The 15962-nt window shown below is 36.2% G+C and overlaps 1 protein-coding gene across 3 annotated transcripts in view; it reads left to right on the top strand.

Annotated features, from left to right (window-relative positions):
* Positions 1-1336: 1336 nt before the first annotated feature.
* Positions 1337-15962, top strand: part of LOC114372090 (chromosome transmission fidelity protein 18 homolog) — a 52677-nt gene continuing 38051 nt past the window's right edge. For all 3 annotated transcript variants that reach the window (XM_028329487.1, XM_028329485.1, XM_028329484.1), the window contains exons 1-5: positions 1337-1993; positions 3255-3316; positions 3503-3640; positions 4156-4431; positions 5711-5797. In XM_028329487.1, coding sequence (XP_028185288.1) covers positions 1459-1993; positions 3255-3316; positions 3503-3640; positions 4156-4431; positions 5711-5797 — 1098 coding nt within the window. In that variant the 5' untranslated portion in view covers positions 1337-1458. The remainder of the gene's footprint in view (positions 1994-3254; positions 3317-3502; positions 3641-4155; positions 4432-5710; positions 5798-15962) is intronic.

Raw genomic sequence — 15962 nt, 5'->3', positions numbered from 1 at the left:
CTTGTCAATATGGGAACCTCATTTTTTTCATCAGAGATTATCAAAGATTGAACTGTAACATGTAACCAAATATTAGTGCTTATAATAATTTAAAATGCATGTGAATCAATATGTCATCAAAATCTATATGTAGCAACAGAAACATATGTAGATAATATAATGCCAAAAGGAAAATCCTTTTACGTGCAATAAATCTTTTTAATGGAATTAATCATGCTCGTATGTTTTAAAGGAACAACACACTGTGGATCAATAAAATATATAAACAAAATCATATATATTTAATGTAGCGTAGAAACCTCACAGAAATAGAAAACAAACAATTTGATTTTTTTAAGAAACATTGCAATTGTAATTTAAAAATTATCCACACATAGGCCGAGGAAAACCTGACTCTTATACCAAATGATGAATTTTTGTACACCAAAATCAGTATATGTAATTTAATTATGTTACTAACATCCCTCCATAACTCTTTTGACATCCAGCCATACCTCCTTTTGACAACACTTATCTATTACAAAGAATGCTTATAGTCTTTAACACAATCATGAGTATTATTTTATGATGTGCTTAGACTAGAGACTCTATGCCTATTTATATCGATTAGATCCTATCCATCATAAAAAATTGATATCATGATGCAAATATACTCTCAACAACTTTATGGTTATAGCAAACATGTTAACATAAAAAATTGATATCATGATGCAAAACTAACACATCTCATATATATATATATATATATATATATATATATATATATATTGTTTGTGAGATCTAAGATTTGATAATGGTTATATTTATGCTTATTTATTTATTTTTATAGACAAATAGTACAATGCTTTTAATAATTATTAGTGAGGAAATATATCAGACAAATTTTATTAAAAATTATTTATAAAATTTATTTCATGAGCTTTAATTGAAAATAGTTAAACCAAAACACATTTTCAATACTTACATTTTCTGGAAACGGAAAACAAGAAATTAACCAAACAAGTTTTCTAAACTTAAAAACGATTTTTTTTCACAAAATAAAAACAAAAAATAAAATAAAAAATATTTTCTCAAACCAAACAAAACAACTTCTTACTTTCTAAATTCTGAAAGTTTGGAAGAATAAAAATTATTTCCAGAAAAAATAAATAAAAAAATGTAATATTTTTTTTTTCTCAAACCAATGCTCTCCTAATTTTATTTTATTTTTCCATCAAACAAGTACTGTTGATATGGTTTTTTCCCCCCACTTAATCAACGGTCTACAAGCCTTGACATTCTTTTGTCAGTTTTGTGCAGGTATATATAAATCAATAGCAACACTGCCTCCAAGGCCAGCTATCTTTTCTCCCCTTCCCGCCAAAACCAGTCCATAGTTAACCTACACAAACCCTGCTTCCCAATTCTCAATTCTCACACAAATTGAAACCTCTCTCTCTCCAAACACCACCAATTGACATGGATGATATGGACATGGACATTCCACTCCCTGAAGAACTCGAATTTCTCGAATCAAATTCTCACTTTGCCGAACAACAAGAAGAAGAAGACCGTCACTATTACTTCCCAGACCTAGACCCCACCGCCGAAATTCATGAATCAAATTCTCAACAATCGCCGCCACCGCCAGATCTCGCTGCTCCTTCGGCGGAGCCCGAATCCAGCGGCCACAAGCGATCGTGTCCGCCTTCTCCTTCTCCTCCCGAAGAGGAGAAGAGAGCGAAAGTTAGGGTTGCAGTTGAGGAGGATTCCTCCGCCGCGGCCGCCGACGAGGACTGGCTCCGGTACTCTCCTCCGCCGGTTCCGGAGGGGGAGCCGGCGGTGGAGGAAATGGCGTTCGAGAAGGAGAAGACGCTGTCGAGGTACGCCTCGGAGATCGACGGCGAGTGCATGCCGATCACCGCGCCCAGCGGCAACAGGGTGTACGCGAAGCTTAACCGGTTTCAAGGAGAGGAGCGCGTCACGAAGCTTGATTACAATGGATATTCTACTGGTACCTTTTTTTTTTCTTTAAAATTTTAATAAACAATCAATTTCGTTCCTTACAATTCCTAGAATAATAAAACTATTTAACTAATCCCTGAAATATTTTATATTCGATACTTTAGTCCTTCAGATGGTGTTTTCTTTAGTAAATTGAGGGACCGAGGTTATTGCACTTTTTTCTTCTTCTTCAATATTACTCTCTCTGCTAGTAATTCCTAGAGAAATAAACTATTTGACTAATTTTACTACCCCTCTCGTAATAATTTCTTGAGAAATTAAATTATTTAAATAATTCCTGAAATATTGAATATTCATCAATTTCATCAATCATCACTTTTGTCCTTAAGTTGATGCTGAGATATTTCAGTAGTATGGTTTAGCGATTAATTTGAAGGTTTTTTTTTTCTTTTTCTGTAAGTGTTTTATTTTTGGGGGGATGGGGGTGAGGTGACTATCTAACATGGTTTTTAATATTTCTAGGACTGCTCAAGTATTTTTTATTTTAAGGATTACTTAACAGGGAGGGTAATAGTACAAGGACGAAATTGATGGTTTACTTTTTTTTTTTTTTTTTCATGTGCCTAGCTAATTAAGATCAAATTTTGGATGAAATTTTTAAAAGAAAAAGTGGATATTTTTTAAAAGCCTGAACTGAATATGCACTAAGATTATTTGCGTTTTCACAATTTCAGATCTTGAGGGTATTTTGGAGGAAAGGTTTTGGAACAAAAGAAAAGGAAGGATAATTTATGAATTAAGAGAGTTATATAATTTTTTTTAAAAGTAAATAAAACGCTAGGACATTAAATTAATGATAGTTTATCATTATATTTGTTTTCTTTTAAATGATTATCAAATTAGAGAATATTTATTAGAAATTGTGCAAAGAGAGAAAGGATAGGCATAGAACTGCTGAGTCCATGTGTTCGAATGGCACTACAGAGTTTGATTTATACAAGCTTAGTACAATAAATGCACATAATTAGACGATATTTTGTTCCTCCAAATCAAATAGGATTTGGCTATACATCAGATATGACTTGCCTACAAACAGCTATTCAATAAATACAAAATATTTGAATCGGATTTTAAACAGAAATGAAGATATTCCTTTCTTTTTTCCCTTCCAAAATCTGACTCCCGGACATTACTTTAGGATCCAACTTTGTTAGAAATACGATTGTTTTAATATGAGGTTTTCGCTTAAATTTTGATAATGATCTTTGTTTGATACTGAGCTAATTTGCTTGAATTGTATTTGGTTGCAGAACTTAGTTCAGAACCAGTTAATGTTATACTTGAGAGGTTGGAGCAAGAGGCTTTTGCTAAGGTTTGGACTAAAGAGTTAACAATGCATTTTCCGAGCTTCTGATTTTCTGAAACTTGAATGAAAATTTCAGTGTTTTTGGATTGTGGTTGTTTCACTTGTTTGTTACTTGGAAAACGTCTAAAATTTGTTATCATACATGACTGGTAATGTTTCTGATTGCATATTCTTGTTCTTGTAATGCTGAAGGCCTTGGAAGCTAGTTCTGAAGGCCAAAGTGTTCTAGACGTTCCTGAAGCGCAAATGGTTCATGAGCGACTTTGGGTTGATAAATATGCTCCAAAATCATTTACTGAGCTTCTAAGTGATGAACAGACAAATCGCGAGGTACAATGTTGCTATAACCTTTAGTTATGAAAATTATTGGTGTATGTAAATGTATAACTGTGAAAACAGTTTTGTATAATGATTGTAAGGGCTGTTAGCTTTTGCTAACAGCACCCATCCAGTGTTAAATAGTTATTGTAAGGGCTGTTAGCTTATGCTAACAGCACCCATCTAGTGTTAGTCAGTAGTTCAGAGAGTGTAAGGGCTGTTAGTCTTTTCTAACTGCACCTCATTAGGATCAGGCAGTTAGATTCTGTTAGTCTGTTAGGATTAGTTAGAATCAGTTATGGTTAGTTCAGCAGTGTAGAGGTCTATATATACCACAATTGTAACTAACTCTAACTAACTTTTTCAGATCAATAATATCAGTTTTCTTCTTCAGTTTTCTGTTCTCTCTCAGTTTATTGAAAAAAAATCATTTATTAAAACTGCTATAGTTAAAGATATACTATTCTTTGGCTTTCTTGGCTTGGCTTCTGTTGCCATTGATAGATTTGACTGGTTGTCTAGGACAGGTACTCTTGTGGTTGAAACAATGGGATTCTATTGTGTTTGGATCTGAAATTCGAAGCACATCAGATGACGTTTTGTCTGCTTTGAAACGACATTCTTCCATTGTCCACAATCAGAAACCATTGAATTCAAAGTTTCCAAGGATGAGCAGAGGACCCAGATGGAGTAATGGGAGGAGGTATAAAAATTCTAGAAGTATGGATGAAAGTGGTAGTTCAAAGAGTATTCAAGATATATGGAATGCAAAGTCAAGGAATATTGGTCCTCCAGAACCAAAGGTAATTTATAATAATTGTCTGTTTGCATTTTCATTGAGAATTGTCTGGTTAATATGATTTATAGTCAAATGGTTACTCTTACATAGCCATCCATGCATTTGTCATTTTGAGAAGAAAATATGCAATGCCAGGTAGACTTGTGCTATTATTTGTGAAGACTGAAGACTGGTGACCATTTGTAATGGGTTGGTCATAATTAACAAGTTAACTATATGTTTCTTCTGGACCGATCAAGGGTGGGTTTAGAATATGTATTAGTATTTGGGATAATGTATTTGTGTTGTGATTAGTATTTTGATTGTGTGTGATCTCTTTCACTAAACATGTAATGGTTGGGTTTGTAACAATGAACTATTGAGTATTGACTCTTTTTTTGATAGATAATTTTGGAAAGCAGTTGACTTTTTCTTGAAATGTAAACATTTTTCTTCTTGATGATTTTTTATATATTGGAAATATGTCTATTCTTTCAGCTTCCACCTGAGCATTTTGCCCTCATGTTTTCTGATTATTTGATAGTTTATGGAGAAAAATACTTATCTTCCCTCCAAATCATATTCTAAAATTCTCTAGAATACTTGTTAATGGGCTGTCACTCCAGATCCAAGTGGTCCAAATTCCCATCTTATATGTTTTTTAATGGATTCTACTGAAAAATCTTTTAATTTTTGAACTCTTTTTGGACTTTTAATATTTAAAGCATTTTGTATAAAACAACAGATATACTACCTCCTTCCCTATATATAAGATTCTTTTGAAAAATTTAGTTGTCCCTTTTTATAAGACCCTTTTTAATTGTCTCTTGCATTAATTATTTTTTGGCCAAAATGCCCTTAATTATTTACAATTTTTGAAATCAGTAAACAATAAAAGCTATAAATTAATAAGATAAATTTATTTCCTCTCGTGAGGATTGGAAAAGATGACTAACACACATTAATTAGGTAGAAAGTAATTAAGTAAAAAGAGTGAGACAAGTCTTAACAATTTTAATGGTAATTTTGAAAATATTATATAAATTGTTAATGTATTATAATGGGTGCGAATTAGTTAAAAGAGTCTTATATTTAGGGATGGAGTTAGTATTAATGTAATGATTCTTGATAATATTTTCCATATGATCCTTCTAATCATGCAATATTGCAATTGCACTATGCTCATTGTTTTGTTTGTACATGGCATAAGATGCAGCCATTTGATTTATAATGTGTTATGATACCAACCGATAGATATAGAGTGTTGAATCCCATTGTTAACTGAATTTTCATAATGATTGCAGATCCTTCTGCTCTGTGGACCACCAGGTCTTGGAAAAACAACACTTGCACATGTAGCTGCTAGGCAATGTGGATATCATGTGGTGGAGGTATTTTTCTGTATTATTTTATGTATAGAATCATGGGTCTTCAAGCTGTAACCTCTTTTACTTTTTATTTATTAAATGATGAAATTTATAATGTTATATTTTTGCTGATGTTTTATGCATTTAGTATCATTTTCTTGCCTAAATTTGTTGGTGATTTTATGAATTATGCAAAAACTGTTTTCACTTACTAGAAATTATCTATTCATTTGATAGAAGGGATTTTTACTTGTATGTATTAGAGTAGTATATAGGGAGGTGCAGTATTCAACTGCACACTCACTTAACTATGTTAGTCACAGAGTTAGTTACTCAGTTAAGTTCCAGTGTTAGTTAAGAGTTGGTTAGAAGGTTAGTTAGTAATTACTAACTGTTCTAGAACTCTATAAATCTCTTTGTAATAGAATCAGTTGCCCAATCATAATAACAATTGCTGATTCTAAAGTTCTTTCTCTCTTTTACTCTTTATCTTTTATCTTCTGCAGTTCTATTAAGAACTCTTTTAGGGTATCTAGAGCTTGGTGACGGTCACCAATGGCGTCACAACAGAATACGTTGCTTTCTGCTTCTTCATTCCCGAATTCAATTTCTCAGACTTGATGATTCAACTTTTCTCTGGCGACAACAAGTCGAACCAGTTATCAACTCCAATCGACTTTAGTGATTCGTCGCGAATCAACAGATTCCGCTCCGCTTACTCTCTAAAGATGATCGTGACGCTGACTTTGAGAATCCAGCATATGAAAGTTGGGAGCAATAGGATCATGTGCTCCTCACATGGCTTCAATCGACACTCTCTACGTCGATTTTATCGTGAGTTCTAGGATGCACCCACTCCTATGAGGTATGGGAACGCATTCATGATTATTTTCAAAAGCAAGCGATAGCCATAGCTTGCCAACTTTGCACTCAGTTTCGAGCTACGACACTTGCAAGCAAATCGATGCGCAAGTTTCTTTAGCAGATTCGAGCAATTTTCAACTCTCTTGCTTCCGTTGGAAGCCCGATTATGCTTCAAGAGAATATTGGTTCTATTCTTGAAGATCTTTCGCTAGATTATTCGTGGTGGCGCTGGTGATGGCGGTGGCCGTGGTTGTGTTGCAGGTTGCTTCGCTAATTTTCAATGTCAAGTGTGTTACAAGTATGGGCACACTGCTTCTGTTTGTCATTTTTGCTTTGATGGATGTTGAAGATATACTTTTGTATCTGCATAATATTTTATTTTTTCAGTTTTTAAAATAGGATTTAGTAAATAAGTTGGTTTCCTATATTTTAGGAGTAAGTCAGTTTTGATGGATTAGCCTAGTCAATAAGTGGTTCCTATCTTTAAGGAGCGAGTTAGTTTTAATATTCTGATTTGCTAATATCTTGTTATCTAATTAGTTTATCTTTTGCTATTTATTGTATTACTGCTGAGAACAATTTGAATTAGAATAGAATAATTCTATTTCCTTCGCATACACATTGTCTCTCTTCTTTCCTCTGTTTTTTTATAATTTCCTCCACAAAATCAACAATTGGTATCAGAGTCTTATTATTACGGGACTTCTACCATGGAAGGTGAAACAAGTTTTTCCCACATAACTCTTCCAATCTTTGATGGAGAGAATTATGATCTTTGGAAAGTGAAAATGCAATCCTACATGGAGTCTTTGGATTTGTGGGATGCTGTGGAAGAGGATTATGAAATATATCCGCTGTCTGAAAATCTCACCATGGCCCAAATTAAAAATTACAAGGAAAGAAAGATGAAGGCAAAGGCGAGGTCATGTTTGTTCACTGGTGTTTCACTAATGATATTCATCAGAATTATGACTCTTAAATCACCCAAAGCAATTTGGGATTATCTGAAAGAGGAATACGCTGGAGATGATAGAATACGAAGCATGCAAGTGCTGAATTTAAGGAGGGAATTTGAGCTTCAAAGGATGAAAGAGTCAGAGACAATCAAAGAATACTCAAACAAATTGTTGGGTATTGCCAACAAGATAAAGTTGTTGGGAAGTGATTTTGCTGATTCGAGAATTGTAGAGAAAATTTTGGTAACGGTGTCGGAGAGGTATGAAGCATCTATAGCTTCATTGGAGAACACAAAGGATCTGTCGAAAATCACATTGGTAGAAATGTTACATGTCCTGCAAGCTCAAGAGCAACGAAGGTTGATAAGGCAAGATCGTGTTGTCGAAGGTGCTTTGCCCGCCAAACATCATGAAGTTGATGAAAGCAAAAAGGATTTTTTCTAGAAGAATCAACCAGCAAGCAACAAAAATAGTGCAAACAACCAAAACAAAGGTAAGGATAAAAAGAAAAATTATCCACCTTGTCAGCATTGTGGCAAAAAAGGTCATGCACCTTTCAGATGTTGGAGGAGACCAGATGCAAAATGTAACAAGTGCAACCAGATAAGGCATGAAGCGGTGATCTATCCCAACAAAAATCACCATGATGAGGGAGCTCAGATTGCTAATCAAGAAGGGGAGGATAAGTGGATAAGTTGGTGACCCTCCAAAGGCAGTTTCTGTGGGGGGGGGGGAACTCAACACCATAACAGAATTCCTTGGGTCAAGTGGGCTGACATCTGCAATCCGAAGATTGATGGGGGATTGGGAATCAAAGACCTGTCCAATTTCAATGCAGCCTTAAGGGGAAGATGGATCTGGGGACTAGCTTCTAATCACAACCAGCTTTGGGCCAGACTTCTTACCTCCAAATATGGAGGTTTGGCAGACTTGCAGAGCAGTAGAGTTAAAGGGTGGCATTCTTGGTGGTGGAAGGATCTCAGAAAACTTTATCACCAGCCAGATTTTCAGATTATTCACCAAAATATGACCTGGAGGGTTGGATGTGGGGATAGGGTAAGGTTTTGGCAAGATCCATGGATAGGTCAGGGATGTAGCCTTCAGCAGAAGTACAATCAATTATTTTTGATTAGCAGACAGCAAAACCTGTCCATTTCTAACATGGGGAAATTTTCTCAAAATACATGGAGCTGGGATTTTAGATGGAGAAGGAACCTATTTGATTATGAGAATGAGCAAGCCATAGCTTTCATGGAAGATATATCTGCCTTTTCTATTCATCAGCAGTTGCAGGATATTATGGTATGGCAAGCAGAACCTAATGGACTCTATTCTACCAAGTCAGCTTATAGGCTCTTGATGCCTACCAATAGTTCTGGACAGCACATTAGGAATTTTCAGATTCTAATGAAGCTTAAAATCCCCCCAAGGGCTGACATGTTTTCTTGGAGATTGTTTAGGGATAGACTTCCTACCAGGGCCAATTTGCTTAGGAGAAATGTGGTTCTACAACAAACTATGTGTCCCCTTTGTGGAAATCACCAGGAGGAGGCTGGCCATCTCTTTTTTCATTGCAGAATGACTATAGGGCTGTGGTGGGAATTTATGAGCTGGACCCGGTTTAAAGGAGCTTTCTCAGCTGACCCAGCAACACATTTTATTCAATTCTGTGAGGGCTTTGGGACACAGAGGAATCATAATAGGAGGTGTATATGGTGGATTGCTCTAACTAGTACTATTTGGCAACACAGGAATTCCCTCCTGTTTAAGGGCACACCATTTGAACCTCCCAAAGTGTTGGATGATGCTCTATTTCATGCTTGGTCTTGGCTTAAAGTTTCAGAAAAAGGTTTTAATATTCCATTTAACCATTGGTCTTTCACTCTTCCGGAGACCTTTGGTTAACTTGTAATATTTCCTTCGTGGTGGGTATTGGTGGGTTTTGCTTTTGGAAGGTGGCATTTTCAGTGCCTTGTATTTGTTATCTCAGTACCTCTGGTACTGCTATGCTTTAATATTATTAATAATATAATTTTGCCTTCCAAAAAAAAAAAAAGAAGAGGAGGACCAACTGTTTGTGGCCACATGCTTCTTGAGTAGTGAATCAAGTGAAAGTTGGTTGATTGATAGTGTTTGTACGAACCACATGACATATGATAAGACTCTATTCAAGGATTTGAAGCCAACTAATGTCTCAAAGGTCAGAATGGGGAATGGTGGCTATATTCCAGTTGCAATTTCAACGTGTTCAGGTATCAAATTAATATCAGATGTTCTTTATGTACCTAACATTGATCAAAACTTGCTAAGTGTAGGTCAGTTGATTAAAAAGGGATTTAAAGTGTCCTTTGAACATCAACATTGCTTTATCTTTGACATTGTTGGCCGGGAAGTTCTAAGGGTTAAAATGAAAGGTAAAAGCTTCTCATTTGATCCAGCAGAGAAGGAGTATACAACCTATTTCACTCAAGTCACACCCACGGAACTTTGGCACAAGAGACTTGGTCATTGCCATCTTGAAAGAATGCTAAACATTAAAAAAAGGAAATATGCAAAAGAAAATTTGAAGAAGTTTCAAATGGAGGAATGCAAATCTGTTAGCACACCAATGAATCAAAAGGAGAAGTTCAGCAAGGAAGAAGGTGTTGATAACATTGATGAAGGATATTATAGGAGCTTCATTGGATGTCTAATGTATCTCACTACAACAAGGCCAAACATTCTATTTACTCAAAAGAACAAAACTGAAATTTTTGTTGACAATCAAGTAGCCATTGCTATTGCAAACAATCCCGTGTGTCGTGGGAAGACTAAACATTTCAATATCAAGGTCTATTATTTGATAAAAATGCAACAAAGTGAAGAAGTGAACTTAATTTACTGCAAGTCTAAAGATCAACTAGCTGACATGTTTACAAAGTCACTACCTATCAACAAACTTGAACTCTTAAGACAAAGAATTGGAGTTTGCAATTCCAAAAGCAAGGAGTGTTGAAGATATACCTTTATAACTGCATAATATTTTATTTTTTCAGTTTTTAAAATAGGATTTAGTAAATAAGTTGGTTTCCTATATTTTAGGAGTAAGTCAGTTTTGATGGATTAGCCTAGTCAATAAGTGGTTCCTATCTTTAAGGAGCGAGTTAGTTTTAATATTCTGTTTTGCTAATATCTTGTTATCTAATTAGTTTATCTTTTGCTATTTATTGTATTGCTGTTGAGAATAATTTGAATTAGAATAGAATAATTCTATTTCCTCCGCATACGCATTGTCTCTCTTCTTTCCTCTGTTTTTTTTATAATTTCCTCCACAAAACCAACAATGGAAACTATCAGCCAAATTCCTCTTTAGTCCTTCATGATCCTACCTCGCAGAATTATGGGCCTCAGAATCAGTACAATGGTGCTTCTGGTCAGAGTAATGCTAACCCTATTTCTGGGCAGTATTATGGTGATTCTCGTCCCTCAAATGTCTGGACCAATAACAACTACAAGTCTGCTAATACTGGAAGTAACCCCAACCCTAGTGCTATGTTAACTAATGTCCCTAATCAGTCAACTTCCACAAACAACAATTGGATTCCAGATTCAGGTGCTTCCTTTCATGTAACTGGAGCGTCTCAAAACATTCAAAAAATTGAGCCTTTTGAAGGTCCTGATCAAATTTTCATTGGCAATGGTCAAGGTTTGCCTATTTCTTTGTCTCTTTGTCTCTTCATCTATTGCATGTGCCTCATATCACTAAAAACCTTATTAGTGTCAGCCAGTTTGCTAAAGATAATAGAGTCTTTTTTGAGTAACATCCTAATTTTTGTGCTGTGAAATCTCAGGTAACCAATGAGGTTTTGCTTCAAGGCAATGTTGGTCCTGATGGTCTTTACAGCTTCTCCAACATCAAGCTTCACCATCTTGTGTCTGCTTCTTCTGCTCTTGCTTGTATTTCAACTGTTGAAAAGTTTTCTGTGACTTCATGTAATAGGTCTGAAAATTTCATTGTAAATCCATGTACTAGTACTAGTTCTCTATGGCATGATTGTCTTGGTCATCCTAATTCTCATGGACTGCAACTAGTCTTGCTAACACACTGTAAAATGCCTACATCTAATTAAAATTCTGAGTTTTTGTTCAGCTTGTGCAGTGGGCAAGTTGCACAGACTTCCTTTCCTTCTGAATCTGTTTACACTTCTCCCCTAGAGTTAAGTTACAGTTATCTTTCGGGACCTGCCCATGTTTCCTCAACCAATGGTTTTTCATACTACATAACCTTTGTTGATGCATATTCTAGGTTTACTTGGATTTATCTTTTCAAAACCCAATCTGAAACCTCAAATGTTTTTAAAAAATTTAAGGCTATGGCAGAAGTACAGTTTAATTCCAAAATCAAAAGCCTTCAAACTGATTGAGGAGGAGAATTTAGACCATTAAAATCCTTTTTGGCTAACTGTGGTATTCAACACAGACCGATTTGTCCCACATCCATCATCAAAATGGGGTTGTGGAAAGAAAACACAGACATATAGTTGAGTTAGTTCTTACCTTACTTCATCATGCTTCTTTACCTCTCAAATTTTGGTATTCTGCTTTTTGCACAACTGTCTACTTGATAAATAGATTACCTTCAGCATCCTTTAAGTTTGAAATACCTTATCATGTGTTGTTTCAAAAGCTTCCTGATTACAGTTTCCTCAAAACCTTTGGGCATTCTTGCTTTCCCTTGCTCAGACCTTATAACAACCACAAATTAGACTTTAGGTTTCATGAAGTATCTTCTTGGGGTATTCTACATCTCATAAAGGGTATAAATGTCTGTCTCCCTCTGGAAGAGTTTATATCTCTAAGGATGTGATCTTCAATGAGTCAAAGTTTCCTTATGGTGACCTATTTGAGTCCTCCTCTCCTTCTAGTCAGTCTAACTCTTCTTTAACTCTGCATTACTTCCCTCCTATTCCCATTATACAACCCTCAACTAATCCTCAGCCTAGTTCTGATTTTGTTCAGTCTTCTCGTACTGCACAAACAGATCAGTCTAATGTTGATCTTTCCATTCACCTCACAGAACAGTCAACAGTGTCACCCTTTAGTGACCAGCTCAGAATCCACACCCTCATCTCTTCCTCCCACTTCACCTCACAGACCACCAAATACATATCCCATGCAAACCGGATCGAAGTCTGGAATTCATTTACCAAGAGTTAACCCCACTCTTTTGTTGGCTCATTGTGAACCCAAATCTGTTAAGCAAGCCTTAACAGATCCAAATTGTCTCTCTGCCATGCAGCAAGAGTATGGAGCCTTGATGAAGAATAATACTTGGAGTCTGGTTCCTCTGCCACCAGACTGAAAACTCATTGGGTGCAAGTGGGTTTTCATAGTCAGAAAATGCAGATGGCTCTATTAACTAGTACAAAGCCAGATTAGTTGCAAAGGGTTTTAATCAAGTGGCTGGTTTTGATTTCTGAGACTTTCTCTCCTGTTGTGAAACCTGTGACAATCTGACTTATTTTGTCTTTGGCACTAACTAATCAGTGGCAACTAGCTCAGCTGAATGTCAACAATGCTTTTCTGAATGGATTACTCAATGAGACTATTTTTTTTTTTTTTTTGCTCAGCAAAAGTAAGTATCATATATATAAATGAGTACCAGAGGTACTGTAGATACATAAGGGGATTGGATTAACAGCTGGTTCAGAATGCCAAGATACATGTAATTCTCTTTAAGTACCTCTGGTACTATTGCTCCTATTAATAATATTATATTTTCTGCCTTCCAAAAAAAAAAACATGTAATAAGAACCAGCTGAACCCGAGGAAAGAGAACAATTACGCAGCACTAATTACTTATAATACTACAGCTACCATCCTTTCCTAATTACAAGAAGCTGCTGTGAGATGAGAGGACCAGTGATTGAAATACAGGGTGAAACCCTTCTCCAAAAGTTTAAGCCATGTCCATAATAGAAAAATCGCATCTTCCATCACTTTACTTCCTTCGAAAGTTTGATTAGCAAAGATCACCCCATTTCGATGCTTCCAAATGGTTCATGTTAGCACTACCCACCAGCACTTCCATCTTGTTGCTTTAGTTCCAGCAGCAGACCCACTTACATGTTGCAGAAAATGGTCCTTGGGATTTTGTGGGAATACACCCCTTGTGTTTATCCATTGCAAAGACTCCCACCATAAAGGGAGAGTTTTGTTGCAGTTGAAAAACAGATGTGCTGCAGTCTCCTCGGAGGTGTTGCATAGAGGGCACCTTAGGTCATTTAACTCCACTTGTCTACTTCTCAGGTTGATTCTAGTTGGTAATCGATCTCTGATGAGCCTCTAAGCGAACACTGCTGCCTTGGATGGAATCTTAAGCTTCCAAAGATCCACGAAGGTCCGATCTTCATTTTCTCCCCTACTCAATGAGACTGTATATATGTCTCAACCACCAAGATTTCAAGACACTAATTCTTCTCTGGTATGAAAACTAAATAGAGCTCTTTATGGCCTCAAGCAGGCTCCCAGGCAATGGTTTGAAAGGCTTCAGACTACCTTACTTCAGTTTGGGTTTGTGGCAAGTAAATGTGATCCCTCTTTGTTCATTTACTAGACCAAATCGCGCACTGTATATCTCCTTGTGTATGTTGATGATATTATAATTACTGGAAGTTCTATATCTTTAATTCAGCATCTTACCTCTCAGTTGAACTCAAAATTCTCTCTCTAACAGCTTGGTTTGTTAGATTACTTTCTTGGAATAGAGGTGAAGACACTCTGGCTGACAAATCAATTCTGCTTACTCAAAGCAAATATATCAGAGATTTATTGCTGAAAACCAGTACGGCAGAAGCTCAATCCATTGCTTCCCCTATGGCTTCTAGTTGCAGGCTGACATAATCAGGCTCAGAACCTTTCTCTGATCCAACTCTACAGATCTGTGGTTGGGGCTCTTCAATTGTTGACTATTACTAGACCAGAGATCTGTTTCTCAGTGAATAAAGTCTGCCAATTTATGGCTAATCCATCAGAATCTCACTGGATTGCAGTCAAGAGAATTTTAAGGTTCTTGAAGGGTACTGTTCTTCATGGTCTGCATCTAAAGCCTGCTGCCTCAGGCCAGCCCTACACTCTGAGGGCCTTCTGTGATGCAGATTGAGCTTCAGATATTTATGGTAGGAGATCCACTTCAGGTGCAGCAATCTATTTTTGGCTCAAATCTCATCTCCAGGTGGTCCCGCAAGTAGCAAGAGGTTGCTAGGTCTAGCACAAAGGCAGAATACCACAGTCTAGCTTAGACCACTGCTGAGATATCTTGGATCCAAACACTGTTGACTAAACTTCAAGTTCCTTTCTACACTTGCAACAATCAAAGTTCTGTGGCCATTGCTCATAATCCTGTTCTCCATGCCAGAATAAAGCATATGGAGATAGATGTCTTTTTTGTTAGGGAAAAAGTTTTGACTAAGCAGCTTATTGTACATCATATCCCTGCCATTGACAAATTGGCTGATGCTTTAACCAAACCCCTATCTCCTACTACATTCAGTTTTCTGAGGACCAAACTTAATGTGATTGAGTCTGTTTCAAAGACTCAACCACCTTGAGTTTGAGAGAGGGGGGGGGGGTATTAGAGTAGTATAAAGGGAGGTGAGGTATTCAACTGCATACTCACTTAACTATGTTAGTCACTGAGTTAGTTACTCAGTTAGTAATAACTAACTGTTCTAGAACTCTATAAATACTTCTCCTTGTAACAGAAATCAGTTACCCAATCAAAATTAAAATTTCTGATTCTAATGTTTTTTCTCTCTTTTACATTTTATCTTTTATCTTATTCAGTTCTGTTAAGAATTCTTTTAGTATGTATTAGAGATATAGATTACTTGGATTAGTTAGTTACAAGTTAGTTATTAGTTTAGTTAGTTACAAGTTAGTTACTCTTGTAACAAATTATGTAACAACTTACTAGCATTAGTTATATAAGGCACAACGTATTCATGTAATGAGTGAGTCTTGCTCATTTGAGCATTATCCAAAATAATATTCAGTTTTTCCTTTTCTCCATTTTTCTCTCTTCCATTTGCATTCATTCATGACAGACATAAGATTTATCATGGTATCAGAGCTTCAGCTGAAGTTGGTTCGGATGTTGAGACTACGGGATCAGATTCAGCTGCTGCATACTGCTGATGAACATCGTTACTTGGGCCATGGGTGCTTGATTCTGCTCCAACAGATGAGCTGCTTGTCTCTTCCTAGTTTTTCTTTTCCTGGCCAATATAATGCTACGATTCCTTTCTGGTATGCATCCATACTTGATTACATCCGAAAAAGCCAATCTTTCATCCTTCATCACCCAAATCTTCCATTTCCACATCCTTGTC

This window comes from Glycine soja, chromosome 10, assembly GCF_004193775.1.
Source record: "Glycine soja cultivar W05 chromosome 10, ASM419377v2, whole genome shotgun sequence".
Taxonomy (NCBI): Eukaryota; Viridiplantae; Streptophyta; class Magnoliopsida; order Fabales; family Fabaceae; genus Glycine; species Glycine soja.
The sequence above is the reverse complement of the archived record's forward strand: the minus strand, read 5'-3'. Positions and strand labels throughout refer to the sequence as shown.